This window comes from Ahaetulla prasina, chromosome 15 (assembly GCF_028640845.1).
Source record: "Ahaetulla prasina isolate Xishuangbanna chromosome 15, ASM2864084v1, whole genome shotgun sequence".
Classification (NCBI taxonomy): Eukaryota; Metazoa; Chordata; class Lepidosauria; order Squamata; family Colubridae; genus Ahaetulla; species Ahaetulla prasina.
The window spans coordinates 16,858,676-16,875,841 of record NC_080553.1 but is presented as its reverse complement, the minus strand read 5'-3'; the positions used below and the strand labels follow the sequence as shown (position 1 = coordinate 16,875,841).

The following is a 17,166-nucleotide window of genomic DNA, read 5'->3' as shown; positions in this document are numbered from 1 at the left end:
CTTGATTAATTGCAATCTTCCTGTTTATCATCATCTCCTTTTAATGACCCCATAATCCCTTGTGGCCGACTGAATGGAGCTGAGTGTTTACTGGCCGGATGCCCTTCCTGTCGCCAGTGCAGAGTTTTGTTCAGCAGATATATTCTCATTGTGCCGAGAAAGAAAAATATCTGCCTCCGACCTAGGATCGAACTCACAGCCTCCTGATTGTGAGGCGAGAGCTCCACCTCTAGGCCACCGTACCACTCAATCTTCCTATTTATCATGTTAATATTTTAGCGTTGTAAACCGGGGGGGGGGGGGTGTTCTCCCAACTTGGCCACTTTTGAGACTTGTGGACTTCAACTCCCACAATTCCTCAGCCAGCATAGGCTTCCCAAGGAATTCTGGGAATTGAAATCCACAAGTCTTCAAGTTACCAAGTTTGGGGGCCCTGTTTTTTTTTTAAATTTTATATGACCATTTCAATCTTGTAGCAAGCCACCTACGGGTTGCTTGACTGTAATTTGGGTGCCGTATAAATTTAATAAATAAATAGATGAGCTAAGCAGGTTTATGACACAGAACGATGGCCTTGCAGAGGTGAGATTACACCGAGAAGGAATTACGGAGACCAAATGCCTTCCGGAATTGTTATTTTAGGCTCCGTGTCTACCTTGGCGCCTGCCCAGTTTCCAGTGTGTGTCCGTAATTCCTTCTCTGTGTTAATTCCCAAAGGATTAGGGCCATGATAAAGAATCAGGCAGAGACGGGGACAAAGCTAAACCCCAAATAAATAGAACAAAAATCCATTAATATTGTCACTTTCCATGCGTCGCACTGAACGTCATAGTTCAGCGGCCATATTCAAGTTGGCCCTGGGGGGTCCCTCAATCGGGGTTTTGAGGGTCCCGGATTCTGCGTCAACCTGTTTTCATTTCCTTTCTGTCCAAAACCAGCTTGTGAGGTTGACTTGCTTACCTGCACGCTGACGACACTCCCGCGCCGGCTACTGTTTTGACTTTCCGGCATGGTCTGGTTGCTGTAACAAAGGGCGTCGAAGGCCAGGATCCCTCCCACGCAGTCCCCAATCAGGCACACCTGAGGAAAACAAAACCTGGTTACTTTTCTGAGGGACACCAACTCAAGTTCCCAACCGAAAGCAGAGAATGAAAGGCAAGGTTTCCCAACCTTGGGCATTGGGTCCAGCAGTGGTGGACTTCAGCTCCCAGAATTCCACCCGCCAGTAAGGATCACGGAGGAGACTTCTGGGAGTTGAAGTCCACCACTGCTGGAAATGCCCGAGTTTGGGAAACATTGAGTCTAGAGGCGATAGGGGTCTCCAACCTTGGTCCCTTTAAGACTTGTGGACTTCAACTCCCAGAGTTCCTCAGCCAGCTTTGCTGGCTGAGGGACTCTGGGAGTTGAAGTCCACAAGTCTTAAAGGGACCAAGGTTGGAGACCCCTGTTCTAGAAAGCCATGTCTGAGGGCTTTCTAGAGGGCCCACCGTGAAGACCACAAATTTAGATTAAGGAGAGTGGACCCAGCTGTGTTGTCTAATGCCAGATGTTGACGAAGGCCACCTTCATCCATGGCTACGTGGAAGGCCCGTTGGCTAAACTTGAAAAGAGAAGGAACCTGGTTTCTAATGATTTCCCTCAGATGCTGGTAGAAGCAGAAAAAGCATCTGTATTGGTTTCAGCTCATAAAGATCTAGGCCGCTGCAGCCTAGAGGTTCTCCTTTACTCATTAATGTTTTCTCTCTCCTCCAAAAAAAGTATGTGGCTTCTAGAACATTCCCTTGGAGAGTTCATGCTGGTGAGAAGAGTCCAAAAATAGGACAACTAAGGCCGAGGTAGGTTTCACGTATTCTTACCAGGGGTTCGCCTTCCACGCGTGTGCCCGGCCTTCCGTACATGCGCCCAGCCTTGAAAAGGTGGCAAAATAGGATGGCATTACGCCAGGGTGGGTGGGTCGCCGCTACCGGTTTTCCTGAATCGGTCCGAACCAGCTGAATACCACCACTGAACTAAGGTCAAGAATGGGTGGACACCTCTGTTTCTCGCCGCTACCAGTTTGCCTGAATCGGACAAGACCGGCTGAATACCACCACTGAACTAAGGCTAAGAATGGGTGGACACCTCTGTTTCTCGCTGCTACCAGTTTGCCTTAATCGGTCTGAACTGGCTGAATACCACCACTGAACTAAGATCAAGAATGGGTGGACACCTCTGTTTCTCGTCACTACCAGTTTGCCTGAACCGGTCTGAACCAGCTGAATACCACCACTGAACTAAGTTCAAGAATGGGTGGACACCTCTGTTTCTCGCCGCTACCAGTTTGCCTGAACCGGTCTGAACCGGCTGAATACCACCACTGAACTAAGATCAAGAATGGGTGGACACCTCTGTTTCTCGTCACTACCAGTTTGCCTGAACCGGTCTGAACCAGCTGAATACCACCACTGAACTAAGTTCAAGAATGGGTGGACACCTCTGTTTCTCGCCGCTACCAGTTTGCCTGAACCGGTCTGAACCGGCTGAATACCACCACTGAACTAAGATCAAGAATGGGTGGACACCTCTGTTTCTCGCCGCTACCAGTTTGCCTGAACCGGTCTGAACCGGCTGAATACCACCACTGAACTAAGGCCAAGAATGGGTGGACACCTCTGTTTCTCGCCGCTACCAGTTTGCCTTAATCGGTCTGAACCGGCTGAATACCACCACTGAACTAAGGTCAAGAATGGGTGGACATCTCTGTTTCTTGCCACTACCGGTTTGCCTGAACTGGTCCGAACCGGCTGAATACCACCACTGAACTAAGGCCAAGAATGAGTAGACACGTCTGTTTCTCCCATTTCATCTTAACCAGTGGAGATTCTAAGTATCACCGGTGGAATTAAGAGCGGTGAACATGTTGGTTTCAAGAACTTTGGAGATGAGATCAAAGTCTACGCTGAAAGTCTACATCTTGCCTACTTCCTGGGCTAAGAAGCCTACAGCCACAATTTGATCCAAGCCGGCGTCACTCAGGTGACAGTCAACGCCAATGACTTCTTCAAGAGCCATCCAGATCCTGGCGGATTCAATCTACCGATTGACTCCTTTCAGTAACTGGGAGTTATTTAATAGGCCAATGGATTTAGCATTGATTTTTTTTTTTGGTCTTAAATCAACCCCAGTTCAACGATCTGTTTTTGATAAACTTCGCCCGGCTGGGAAAAAGGATGGCTGGCTTATCTCTTGAGGATGGAGGCCACCCGATGCTCACCTGGCCGTTGAAGGATGCACCTTCTTGGGACTTGATGAAGTCGCCGTACACCTGATTGGCTCTCAGGATCACCGTGGCAACCGCCTCTTGGTACTGCGGGGAGGACGTGGCCAGGAGAGGAAGCGCGGCGAGGGGGATGTGATCCTGGCTACTGCAGAGGCAGCCTTCGTCGTAACTATACGGGCTGAGGCTACAGAGAGGAGGAAGAGGAGGAGGAATGTCGATCAGTAACAGTAACAGAGTTGGAAGGGACCTTGGAGGTCATCTAGTCCAACCCCCTGCTCACGGAGGAGACCTGTGGTAGGGATTCAAACGGTTGAACTGCCGCAACTTTCTGATCGATAAGCTCAGCGTCTCAGCCACTGAGCCACCTAGCCAGGCGCTCTTTCCTTTCTAGGAAAAGGCAACTGGATAGAAGTAGGCCTCGACTTACCACCGTTCGTTTAGGGACCGTTCAAAATTACGATGGATTGGGAAAAAAAAAACGTGACTCACAACTGAACCTGGCACTTAAGACGGGCCCTTAGATCAGAATTCAGGCACTTGGCAACCGGCATAGATTTACCAAGGTTGCAGGGTCTTGTGGGGGGTGGTCACATAAGCCTCTTTGGAGGCCTTCCCAGCTGGGCTTCCGACAAGCCGAGTCAACGAGAGAAGTCGGGAGTCACTTTAAAGACCGTACGGATCGCTTCCCCTCTGCAGCGCTGTGTGCTTAACAACCACGGCCAAAAGAAACGGCCCATCGAATTCAACTCGCTTTAACAACAGAAATTTTGCTTAGCAACGGAAATTCAGGTCCCAATATATGGTTGTAAGTTGAGGACTAGCTACATTTTTCTAGGCACGATCGTTTTTCGGAAAATCGTTCTCTTTTCCCTCTAGAGCAGGGGTCTCCAACCTTGGCAAATTTAAGACCCGTGGGCTTCCAACTCCCAGAATTTCTCCGCCGGTGGGAATTCTGGGAGTTGAAGTCCACGGGTCTTAAAATTGCCAAGGTTGGAGACCTGGTGGATAAATTCTGAGAGTTGAAGTCCACGGGTCTTAAAGTTGCCAAGATCGGAGACCTGGCGGAGGAATTCTGGGAGTTGAAGTCCACAGGCCTTAAAGTTGCCAAGATTGGAGACCCCTGCTCTAGACGACAACACAACCTGCCCAGAATTTTGGGTGCTGGGTGGCACACAAAGGCTTGCCAATAAATCGGTCTCTGAGCTACCCTATCCCACCAGTAGCGTATTCCTTATCTAAGGGGAATTTCCCAACACTGTCTTTGAAATGCAGACATCTGGGGCTTTTGCTAGGACTTAAGGTCTGCGAAGAGAAGACCTTTTGCCAGCTGCCGCACCCGGCGAAGGGGAACCGCTGGCTTTTATAAATGGGTTGCAGTCTAAACATGGACTGGAAGAAGCAGTTGGCCGGAGAGGAGAAGGCACGCCTGGTAAATGATAAATGAATCAAGAAATAAATGGGCTCTGAGCGATGATGGCTCCAGGCTGCGCTGAGCCCGGGTGAGTCATCATGGCGGTGTGAAATGGGAGATTGATGGGGTGCGTCTGTAGAGGGAGGGAAGGAGGGAAGGAAGGAAGGAAGGAAGGAAGGAAGGAAGGAAGGAAGGAAGGAAGGAAGGACGGATGGAAGGAAGGAAGGACAGACAAATGAGAGAGAAGGAAGGGAGGGAGGGGGGAGGGAGGGAGGGAAGAAGGAAAGACAAAAGATAGAGAGGGGAGAGACATTTCTCTACCTCTGGAGATTTTTAAGAAGAGGCTGTTTTAAGGAAGAATTATTTGGGTTTGGCTGCATCTTGCGGAAGATCAAATCCCCAATTCTGCAGGAAGGAGGAGGAGGAGGGAGAAGGAGGAAGGAAGGAAGGAGGGAGGAAAGGAAGGGAGGAGGGAGGGAGGAAAGAGGTAGGAAGGAGGGAAGGAGGAGGGGAGGAGGGGGGAGGGAGGGAAGATGGAAGGACAAAAGAGAGAGAAGGGAGAGAGGGAAGAAGACGGGAGGGAAGAAGGAAGGAAGGAGGAAGGGAGGAGAGGGAGGAGGAAGGAGTAAGGGAGTAAGGGGAGGGAGGAAGATGGAAGGACAAAAGAGAGAAGAAAGAGAGGGAGGGAGGAGGGAAGAAAGAAGGAAGGAAGGAAGGAAGGAAGGAGGAGGGAGGAGGAAGGAAAGAAGGTAGGAAGGAGGGAAGGAGGAGGCGAGAAGGGTGCACGGAGGGAAGATGGAAGGACAAAAGAGAGAGAAGGGAGACACGGTGGGAGCAGGGAAGAAGGAAGGAAGGAAGGAAGGAGGAAGGGAGGGAGGGAGGGAGGAGGAAGGAAGGGAGGGAGAAGGGAGGGAGGAAGGAAGGAAAGAAGGTAGGAAGGAGGAAGGGAGAAGGGTGGACGGAGGGAAGATGGAAGAACAAAAGAGAGAGAAGGGAGAGACGGTGGGAGGAGGGAAGAAAGAAGGGAGGGAGGGAGGGAGGAGGGAGGGAGGAAGGAAGGAAAGAAGGTAGGAAGGAGGGAAGGAGGAAGGGAGGAGGGTGGAAGGAGGGAAGATGGAAGAACAAAAGAGAGAGAAGGGAGAGATGGTGGGAGGAGGGAAGAAGGAAGGAAGGAAGGAAGGAAGGAAGGAAGGAAGGAAGGGCGAGCAGGCAGAGAAACGCAGGCACAGCAGATACATGGCTGGATGAAGATAGCTTAATGGTGGTGGAGACTTGGTTATGCCCCATCAGGGCTTAAGGAAGTCTCTCTCCCAGTCCCATACACGCAGCCATCCAAAGCAAAGCCAGATGTGAGGTCCACAGCTGGCGAATAAACCCACTGGACAATAAAACAAACCAGAGACCTGGGTTTCACACCAAGACTCTTTTGGAAAAAAGACTTCCCCTTCCCTAAATCCTATCCCATCTTCCAAAAAAAGAAAAGCCAAGAACTCCACTCACTTGGAGACCAGAGAAAATGCTTCCGAGCAGATGGCCGGACAAGGGACCAGTTTGATGGCTATCCGACCGAGGGTGGCCGGGTAATGGACCCTGATGACTGTATCGAAGGCGGTGGCGATGGTGTTGACGTCCGCCTGCTTGGAGCTCTGCTCCCCGCTTCCCGTATCCAGGATGTTGCCTCCGTGGAGGACCAAAAGGAGGACATGGATTTGGCTGGGTTGCGCCAGTGGAGGTGCTGCTTCATCCTGGAAAGAGGAGAGCAAAGAAAAGCAGATTCGGATCAAGCGGATTCTCAAGGACCTCTTAGAGAAGCAGGAAATTGGGGGGGAGGGGTGTGTGTTCTGACTTAGGCTTCCCCAGCGCAAGAAGCGAATTCCTTGTCCCGACAAAAAAAACCCCTTTTTATTAAGTTACTGTGAATTCCTCTCATTCACCTCCAGCAAAATCTTTCAAAGGAGAATTTACAGACCTTATCGGGCTTGGAGAGCTGCCAGGCCGATATCTTCAAAACTTGGCAAGAAATCTCTTTGAGAGTCACGAACCAATTAAGCGAACTAATTGTCTCCTGCAAATTTCACTCTCCTTTCGCTCCTCTTTTATTCCCTCTGGGAGGGGCCCCTTCATCGTCCACCTGTGGCTTTACTCCTGAGTCAACCTTTGTTCTTTAGCTGTTCCCTTCGTCTGGCAACTCTTTGCAAGCACACACTGGGAACAGGCTCCAGCTGTTCGTCTGCCTCACTGATGTCTGACTCCGAAGGCAGCTGATAACTGTCAGACGGCCCTGGCCCCCTCTCTGCCTCCGACGCAGAGCTCTCATCAGAGCCTTCCCCAGACTCCGGGACTCCTCCCCAACCTCCTCACTTTCTGAATCTGCTGCCAGCTCTGCTGGCCGCTGGCAGGCCACAACGGTATGGTCCAACCGGCTGGAAGCCTTCAGACCTTCTGGCCTGCCAGTTAGGCAGATCTCATCTGCTGCCACTGAGCAAAAAAATCTCAGAGACGTCACCCGGATACCATATAAGACTTCAAGTGAGAAGACAAAATGTAAACACAAAGGAGGATCAGCTGGAAAGGTGACAAGAATAGGTCTGAGTTTTTTCCTGGAACCTGCTCAGGTTTTCTTGTATCGCTTCCAGTTTCCCCTTGGCAAACTGGCACCTTAATTGAACACTGTGGCCGCTACGTGTTTATTCTCCTTATAATTAGCCAGCCGTGTTGCGTAACGCTGGATTGGATTCCCGGAAAACTCCCTGAGTTTTGCATGGAGAGGATAGAAGGGACTACTTGACTGATTCAACCGGTGACCGCTCGCTTAGCAAAAATTAGAAGTTACGACGGAATCCCCAAAGCTACTCCCCTACTTCTTCCCCTATGCAGTCGCGTGACGGGTAACCAGATCACATTTATGGCTGTTTGTGGCCTCCCACGATGGCATGGCTGCGATTTGCAAGTGGGCTCCCCCCCATTTAATCCTATTTTCCAGGCAAAAAAAAAATACCCATTGGGGAAACTTAAGGACTGCGCCGTTGGCTTAATAGCGCCACAAACACTCTCATAAAATTGGTTCTGTGTCGCCTCGACTGACGACTGCAACGATATAACGACTGCAATTCTGGGCCCACTTTGGATGAACCTCCTCAGAAAGCGAACTGAGGCCGTTTCGGAGCCCATGTCTGAAGTCTTATGGACCGATGAGAGAAGCAAGGTGTAGAAGAGTTAAAATCTGCTTGCTTTTCGATAAGAGCAGGGCACGGATTTGAACGTTATACCTCAATAATGCTTAGTCTTTCGATGCTGCAGCTGACATGGTATCCCGCAGCCGATTCGAGAGTTGGATCATCTGGAAGGGAAAAGAATGGGCGCATGAACTGGATTTATTTTTTTGGTCACAACAGTACACACAAACATAATATATAAGCAAAAGTATGCAACAACTATATTAGTTTGATATAATAAAAGGGAACAATAGGACACGAACGGTAGGCACTTTTGTGCTCTTATGCACGCCCCTTATAGTCCTCTTAGGAATGGGATGAGGTCAATAGTAGACAGTTTTTGGTTGAAGTTTTTGGGATTTTGAGAAGAGACCACAGAGTCAGGTAGTGCGTTCCAAGTGTTAACAACTCTGTTACAGAAGTCACATTTTCTGCAATCAAGATTGAAGTGGTTAACATTAAGTGTGGATCTATTGTTTGCTCTTATATTATTGCGATTGAAGCTGAAGTAGTCTTTAACAGGAAGGACATTGCAATAGATGATTCTGTGTGTTAAACACAGGTCTTGACGGAGTCGGCGGAGTTCTAAGTTTTCTAATCCCAGGATTTCAAGTCTGGTGGGATAAGGTATTTTGTTGTATTCAGAGGAGTGGAGAACTCTTCTTGTAAAATATTTCTGGACGCGTTCAATTGTATTAATGTCAGAGATGTGGTATGGGTTCCAGACAGGTGAGCTGTATTCAAGAATAGGTCTAGCAAATGTTTTTTGTATGCTCTGGTTAGTAGTGTGGTGTTTTTGGAAAAGAAGCTGCGTAAAATTAGGTTTACATTAGATTTATTAATTTATTAATTTATTAGATTTATTCTCCTGCCAGTGAGAGAAATGTCCGGGTTTAATCTGGAGAAAAATTACGATCATTGCCGCTTGACCGACACTCGACACAATCAGTTGCAAGATCTTCGGCTTTCTCGGGAAGAGTAGGCCGAGGTCCCCTCAGAGAAAGAAGCCGTAAGTCACTTTAGGGAAGAAGAAATTACTTGCCACCGTTTCCAAACCTCTTAAATTGTATATAAAGCACTGCGTTCGAGAGAATGAGAGCCTGTATCAGTGGTGAAATCTGAACCGGTGTGCTACCGGTTCGTTGGCCGTGCATGCGTGCTGTGCTCCAAGCGGGCGCTGTGCAAGAACATGCGCAGTATGCGCCAAAAGGAGGCTTGGGAAGGTAAGTAGAACTGTGGGGGGGGGGATCAGCTGTGGCGTGCAATCTTGGGAACCTTTTAAAAAACTTTTTAAAAGCATTTTTTACTACGGGTTTGGGCGAATAGGTAGTAAAAACTTTAAAAAAGTAAAAAACAAAAGGTTCTGACAATCACAGCTGTGTTGCGCGATCATCGGAACCTTTTTTTAAAAAAAAAAAATTTAAAGCATTTTTTTTACTACCAATTCGCCTGAACCGGTAGTGAAAAATGCTACTGGTTCGCCAAACCAGTAGTTAAAAAAATGTTTTTAAAAAAGCTCCAACAATCAGCCGAACGACGCACGATGACTGGAACTTTTTTTTTTTTTTTACTTTTTAAGCATGTTTTTACTACTGGTTGTCTGGAACCTTAAAAATGCTTTAAAAAGTCAAAAAAAAAAACCTTCCAACGATCAGCTGACGTGATTGTCAGAATTTTTTTTATTTACTTTTTAAAGCATTTTAAAATAACGGTTCCAGAGAACCGGTAGTAAAAACATGCTTAAAAAGTAAAAAAAAAAAAAGTTTCAATGAACTTTTTTAAAAACATTTTTTTACTATCGGTTCGGCGAACCAGTAGCATTTTTCACTACCGGTTCAGGCGAACTGGCTTGAACCTGTAGCATTTCACCCCTGGCCTGTATGGTTCCCTAAACAGAGACTACCTGGGACTTCGTCCGTTTCTGCCGTTTCAATTTTATCCATGAGATCGTTGGAACTCCATTTTGTAATCTCTTTCGGGAACACCTCTTCGTTCTCAGAGATATCCTCTAAGAAAGAGAAGAGGAGAGGAGAGGAGAGGAGGAGGAGAGAAGAAGAGAAGAGGAGGAGAGAGGCGAGGAGGAGGAGGAGGAGGAGGAGGGGAGAGGCGAGAAGGAGGAGGTGGAGAAGGAGCAACAGAAGGAGAAGGAAAAAGTTGAGAAGGAGAAGGAGGACGAGGAAGAGAAAGTAAAAAAGGAGAAAGAGAAAGCAATTAAGGCATAAATACCTTAACGTTCTATTTTTAATCATATTTTTATCATCTGCCAGTTGGATGGGTTGAGGGGGAAGGCTAACTCTCATTGCCTTTTCCCCCCCCCTTCTTTAATTTATTTTGCCCTGCCGAGCATCTTCAATTTCCTTGCCCCCCCCCTCCCTTAAAACCCGCCAACCATTAAAACTACCCAAAAGTTTCATCTGAGCAACCATTCCCAAACTTTTCTCTTCCGGAAACAGCTGCCTGCTTGCCCGCCCAGACGGCCAGAATTACGGGCCAGAATGCACGAAGTCCCCAGGTTGCCACCTTCCCCAACTAAGGCAACTTCCTTTGGAAAGGGAGCATGTGTGTGTGTGTGTTTGTGTGTGTGGTTTCCCACCTACCGTGCGCATCGAAGAATTCCTCGTCGGAGCTCTCCTCCGAGTCCCGGGCGATGCTTTGCATCCTCCACTCGGAGATGGTGTGGTGCGAGGGGCTTGCTAGGAAAAAGAAAAGAGGTTTGGTACCGTCAGTTCTTTTTGGGGACCAAAGGAGGGAGGTGCCTTTGCTGGCAGAGACCCATCCACCCACCTTTCAAGACACGGCAAGTCCAAAGTTGCTACACCCACCCCGGGTTCTCGGGGGGGTGGGGTGGGCTCACAACCCGCTGCCCAGACAGTCCCGGCAATAAGAGAACCTCCGTGGCTGCTGCTCGCTGTTAAAGCTATTTATAAACCTGGGAGGGATGGGGGGGCAAAGGGTGGGGGGGAAATCACTTTGGATGCAGAGGCCAGCAATTTAGCAAAGGAAATGGTCTAATTGAACCAGCTTTTGTTTTGTTTTTTTTGTTTTTTCTTTCCAAAGTACGGGGAGGTTGCAGTAAAAAGCTTCGTTCCTCTGTTAGGAAGGTTTGCAAAAAAAGAAAGAAGGAAGGAAGGAAGGAAGAAAGGAAGGAAGGAAGGAAAGAAAGAAAGAGAAAGAAAGAAAGAAAGAAAAAGAAAGAGAGAGAGAGAGATTTTGAAGCAGGCAAAATTCTCTTTCCATTGCTTGAAAGACAGAAATAACCACAACTAGAAGGTAGAAAAATATCCATGCTTATAGGTAGGTAGGTAGGTAGGGATAGATGGATGGATAAATAGATAGACAGACAGACAGATAGGTAGGTTAGACAGAGATAGATAGATAGATAGATAAGTAGATAGGAAGACAGAGAGACAGATAGAGATAGGTAGATTGGTAGGTAGGTAGGTAGCACTGGTGAAATCCAAATTTTTTTTACTACTGGTTCTGTGGGCATGGTGTGGTTTGGTGGGTGTGGCAGGGGAAGGATACCATAAAATCCCCATTCCCACCCCACTCTGAGGCCAGCCAGAGGTGGTATTTGCCGGTTCTCTGAACTACTCAAAATTTCCGCTGCCTGTTCTCCAGAACCTGTTAGAACCTGCTGGATTTCACCCCTGGTAGGTAGGTATAGAGATAGGTACGGCAGATAGGTAGAGAGAGAGAGAGAAATGGAGATGGAGATGATAGATAGATAGATAGATAGATAGATAGATAGATAGATAGATAGATAGATAGATAGATAGATAGATAAGAGAGAGAGAGAGAGAGAGAGAGGTAGGGAGAAAGAGATAGAGGTAGAGATAGAAGATAGATAGATAGATAGATAGAGGTAGGTAGGTAGAGAAAGAGCTATAGAGGTAGAGAGAGAGAGAGAGAGAGATAGACAGACAGACAGACAGACGGACAGACAGACAGACAGACAGACAGATAGATAGATAGATAGATAGATAGATAGATGAGAGAGAGAGGGGGGGTAGGGAGAAAGAGAGAGAGGTAGAGATAGATGATAGATAGATAGATAGATAGATAGATAGATAGATAGATAGATAGATAGATAGATAGATATGGATGGATGGATGGTAGGGTAGGGTAGGGTAGGAAGGTAGGTAGGTAGGTGGATGGGATAGATGATAGCTAGATAGACACGCACAAATAGATTCCCCAGTAATTTAGGGAGATCTAAACACAGTTCTGGGTCTGTCAGCTAAGATTCACAATTTCAGCAGTTGTTGAGACCAGAGAATGATTAATTCAGTTTCTTTTCTTTCTTTTTTTATCAACACTAATTGCTTCTCCAAACCAGACCTTCCGCCTTCCATTAAGCAGAGGAGCTCGGTGCTGAAAAGACACAGCTCTGCCAGGCAGCGAGATGCACATTCATGCAAAAATGCACGCGGACAGAAAATCAAAACTGCATTCCTATGGTGGTGGACGTCCCTCACCAAAACTACAGCTTGCCCCCATATATATATATCTATATATCTGTATCTATATCTATATCTATCTATCTATCTATCTATATACGTAGGTCTTTGGTTATTCGAGTTTTCTCCTGCGTAAAATTGGAAGTGTCTTGGTGACGTTTCGACGAAGTCTCATTCGTCATCTTCAGGCTGTTGTTTACAGCTTCGTGCTTCTAGGAGCAATGTTCACATCATCAGTGCTAGAAGGAATAGGGTTTGCAGAATGGAGATGATGGAGGAGGAGGAGGAGGAGGAGGAGGAGGAAAAAACTGTGGGGTCCTTCATTCTCTCTGACTGTAGAGGTTTTCTTGCAGATGTTTCACGGCCAAACCAAGTAACATCATCAGTGCACTGATAATGTTCCCTCGTTGGGTCATGAAAAGTCTGCAGCCAAACCACCAAGCTCAGAGAGCACCAAGGACCTTACAGTAATTTTCCTCCTCCTCCTCCTCCTCCTCCTCCTCCTCCTCTCCACAAACCTCATCCCCTTCTAGCACTGATAATGTTACTTAGTAGGGTCATGAAACCTCTGCGAGAAAATGAGCAAGCTCAGAGAGCATCAAAGACTCCACAGTCTTTCTCCTCCTCCTGAACCCTGCTCCCTTCTAGCACTGATGATGTTCCCTAGTTGGGTCATGAAAGGTCTGCAGCCAAACCACCGAGTTCGGAGAGCGCCAAGGACCCCACAGCTCAACCCTGAGCTACAAATAACGTCTTCTACAGAGGACAGGACCCGAAGAGAAGCTGGCCTTGCCAGCAATTGCTCTGGGCTCCAGTTACACTAATTGTCCTGTGGGAAGGCCAGCGTACTCCTCAGGGATAAACCGCAAACTAATTCTCTTTTCCGCCTGGGCTCTAGACACCCTTCCTGCTGATTCCACCCCAAATCCTTTGGGGATCAGGGAGCAGACTGACAACTAAATCACCCTAGATTGACGTCAAAGGCTCTCGGGTAAAAGCTGCTAAAAATAGGAGAGGGAATCAGGCCGGCTGGCCCTCCAAGCTTACTCCGGGGTAGGTGGGGGTAGGTGGGGAGGGTTCTCGCTTCTGCAGTTGAAAACCCAGCAAGGTGAAAAGCGGGAGGGCAGAAGAGCAGCAGAAAAGCCAAACGCTCCTGGGCACCTGTCCCCTCCAGCGAGCTCAAAAGGACGATGGAAAAGCCACCGGGACATGTGTCCCTAGCTCAACCCGTTGTCCTGTGTTACTGCAGTTGGGTGGATCTGGTCTCATGGGAGGGAGCAGCTAGGTGTTTGTGTTTGTGTATGTGTGTGTGTGTGTGTCTAACACAGAGAGGGGGGAAGGACAGGAGGAGGGGAAGGGGGAGGAGAAGGAAGAGGAGGAGGGGAATGGGGAAGGAGGAGGAGGATGGGAAGGAGAAGGAAGAAGAGAAGAAGGAGGAGGAGGGGAATGGGGAAGGAGGAGGAGGGGAAGGAGGAGGAGGAAGATGGAGAAGGAAGAGGAAGAGGAAGAAGAAGAAGAGGAAGAGAAGGAGAGGAGGAAGAGGAGGAGGAGGAAGAAGAAGAAGAAGAAGAAGAAGAAGAAGAAGAGGAGGAGGAGGAGGAGGAAGAAGAAGAAGAAGAAAACAGAAGAAGAAGAAGAAGAAGAAGAAGAGAAGGAGGAGGAGGAGGAAGAAGAAGAAGAAGAAGAGGAGGAGGAGGAAGAAGAAGAAGAAAACAAGAAGAAGAAGAAGAAGAAGAGGAGGAGGAGGAGGAGGAGGAGGAGGAAGAAGAAGAAGAAGAAAACAGAAGAAGAAGAAGAAGAAGAAGAGGAGGAGGAGGAGGAGGAAGAAGAAGAAGAAGAAGAAGAAGAAGAAGAAGAAGAAGAAGAAGAAGAAGAAGAAGAAGAAGAAGAAGAAGAAGAACGTTCTAGTCAACACAATTTATATGATGACAAACCCCACTCCCACCCCCAATTTTCTCCTCCCACTACCCTAAAAGCTACCATGGGGCCCTGGGTCTTTCCGGCTTGAGGGCCCCCCCGACTCACCTCCCCTTTTGGAAGAGGATTTGGAAGACGTCGACCACTGCTTGGTCAGCCCTCGTCTCGGCAAAGGTTCCTCAGTATTGCTGGTGGCATCCACCCTTTCGGTGGATGGAAGGATGGCCTTGGATTCCTCGTTCAGGGGGTCTTGAGGAAGGTGCGGTTCTAGATCAGGCTCGTTGATGCTGAACTGCGCCATCTTCCGAGCCAGCATCAGCTGGGCCTCCTTCTCCAGCCGCCGGATGTCCTCTATGGTGAGTCCGTACCATTCGTCCTGCCAACACCAAGCCTGCCGATGAGCCCTTACCATCACTTTCCGTAAACCTGGGGGGAGGGGAGGGGAGGGGAGGGGAGGAGTGGGAGGGGAAGAAACCAAAATCAGCCATCATCAACCAGCCCTCTTGGAGTCAATGTTAAGACAAAGCTACAGAAGCTCCTCAAATAACGAGGACCTTCCGTCTGCCAATCCGTTCAACAAGACCATCATTTCCTTAGTTCCATGTTTTCTTCCCTATGAAGACATAAATTTTTCCTTCCTGAAATTCTGGACCCTTGGAGAGATTTCAGGGTTTTTCTGTAAGCTGTGAAGGTAGCTAGAACTTCACGGGATGGTGTACCAGTGTCACACGGGGAGGAGGAGGAGAGAGGGAGGAGGAGAAGGGAAAAGGAAGACGAAGAAAGAGGAGGAGGAGGAGGAGGGGAGGGAGGAGGGGAGGGAGGGAGGGAGGAGGAGGAAGAAACCAAAATCAGCCATCATCAACCAGCCCTCTTGGAGTCAATGTTAAGACAAAGCTACAGAAGCTCCTCAAATAACGAGGACCTTCCGTCTGCCAATCCGTTCAACAAGACCATCATTTCCTTAGTTCCATGTTTTCTTCCCTATGAAGACATAAATTTTTCCTTCCTGAAATTCTGGACCCTTGGAGAGATTTCAGGGTTTTTCTGTAAGCTGTGAAGGTAGCTAGAACTTCTCGGGATGGTGTACCAGTGTCACACGGGGAGGAGGAGGAGAGAGGGAGGAGGAGAAGGGAAAAGGAAGACGAAGAAGGGGAGGAGGAGGAGGAGGGGGAGGGGAGGAGGGGGAGGGGAGGAGGAGAAGGTGAAGGAAGAAGAAGAAGAGGAGGAGGAAGAGGAGGAGAAGGGGAAAAGGAAGAAGAAGGAGGGGAGGAGGAAGAGGAAGAGGAGGAGAAGGAGGGGAGGGAGAAGGAGAAGGAAGAAGAAGAAGAAGAAGAAGAGGAGGAGGAGGTGGAGGAAGAAGAGAAGAAGAAGAGGAGGAGGAGGAGGTGGAGGAGGAAGAAGAAGAGGAGGAGGAGGAGGTGGAGGAGGAAGAAGAAGAGGAGGAGGAGGAGGTGGAGGAGGAAGAAGAAGAGGAGGAGGAGGAGGAAGAAAGGAGAAGAAGAAGAAGAGGAGGAGGAGAATGTGGTGGAGGAAGAAGAAGGAGAAGAAGAGGAGGAGGAGGAGGTGGAGGAGGAAGAAGAAGAGGAGGAGGAGGAGGTGGAGGAAGAAGAAGAGGAGGAGGAGGAGGAAGAAAGGAGAAGAAGAAGAAGAGGAGGAGGAGAATGTGGTGGAGGAAGAAGAAGGAGAAGAAGAAGAGGAGGAGGAAGGAGGAGGAGGAGGAAGAACAACAACAACAGCATCTTGGACTTTCTTCCACAATTCTTCTGGGTCTTTTGGACCTCTGGTCTTTGAGAACATCCCCAACGGATCCTCCAGGTGTGTCAGGAACCGGACACATCTGGAGGAGGCCCAGGCTCAGCCAGGCTGTCCTGAGATGGCCTGTAGCTGTGGGGGGTGGGGGGTGGAGGCTGAGCCAGGACTCTTCCCTCAAAGAACGGAACTCGCTCACGGCGCAGAGACCCCGAGACTCACCGACGTCGTGGATGAAACGTTCGATTTTCGACTGCATCCCCCAGTAACGGAACTCCACCTTGCAGAGTTTATAGGCACACATGACGGGATTTCTACCGGGGTTATTCTGGTGCTCTTGGATCCAGTCGTCGGCCAGGGGGCCCCTGGCTGTCTTGGCCGATTTAAAGACCTTTGGGTCCTCCTCTGATTTGTATTCGTGGGGTGGGACGGGATCCTTCACGATATCGATAGGATCTAATGGGGGAGGGGGGAAGAGGGGGAAATACACAGAATAAATAACACCGCAAGCCACAGGAAACTATCCCTCAATGGCCTTTCAACTAAAGGTCTGTTGTGTTTAGATAAGCATGCAGAAACCAGGGGTGAAATGTAAAATTTGTTACTACCGGTTCCGAGGTTGTTAAAAAAATGCTTTTAAAAGCCTCTGATGATCAGGCAACTCAGCTGGGATCGCCAGAGGAGCCTTTTAAAAGCATTTTTTTTTACAGCCTCTTCGACCAAAGAGCAAAAAAATTCTCCTTAATTCTAAGTTGCTTCTGTCCTTGATGAGTTTCCACCCATTGCTTCTTGTCCTGCCCTCAGGTGCTTTGGAGAATAGCTTGACTCCCTCTTCTTTGGGGCAGCCCCTGAGATATTGGAAGACTGCTATCATGTCTCCCCTAGTCCTTCTTTTCATTAAACTAGCCATAATCCAATTCCTGCAACCATTTTTCATATGTTTTAGCCCCCAGTCCCCTAATCCTCTTGGTTGCTCTTCTCTGCACTCTTTCTAGAGTCTCCACTGGAAGTTTTTACGAAGATGTTGGATGATGTTTGTCTGAAGTGGTGTAGGGTTTCCTGCCTGGGCAGGGGGTTGGACTAGAAGACCTCCAAGGTCCCTTCCAACTCTTTTATTCTATTTCTATTTCCTATACCATTTCAGATGGTTGTCAA

General features: G+C 48.4%; 1 protein-coding gene across 9 annotated transcripts in view; it reads right to left on the bottom strand.

Moving 5' to 3' along the window:
• PITPNM2 (phosphatidylinositol transfer protein membrane associated 2) overlaps positions 1-17,166 on the bottom strand; it is a 116,437-nt gene that overhangs the window by 24,679 nt on the left and 74,592 nt on the right. For all 9 annotated transcript variants that reach the window (XM_058158366.1, XM_058158372.1, XM_058158371.1 and 6 more), the window contains 8 exons: positions 16,234-16,467; positions 14,371-14,688; positions 10,483-10,578; positions 9,789-9,893; positions 7,940-8,010; positions 6,171-6,415; positions 3,254-3,443; positions 961-1,080 (listed from right to left, as the gene is read on the bottom strand). In XM_058158366.1, the coding sequence (XP_058014349.1) occupies positions 961-1,080; positions 3,254-3,443; positions 6,171-6,415; positions 7,940-8,010; positions 9,789-9,893; positions 10,483-10,578; positions 14,371-14,688; positions 16,234-16,467 (1,379 nt within the window). The remainder of the gene's footprint in view (positions 1-960; positions 1,081-3,253; positions 3,444-6,170; positions 6,416-7,939; positions 8,011-9,788; positions 9,894-10,482; positions 10,579-14,370; positions 14,689-16,233; positions 16,468-17,166) is intronic.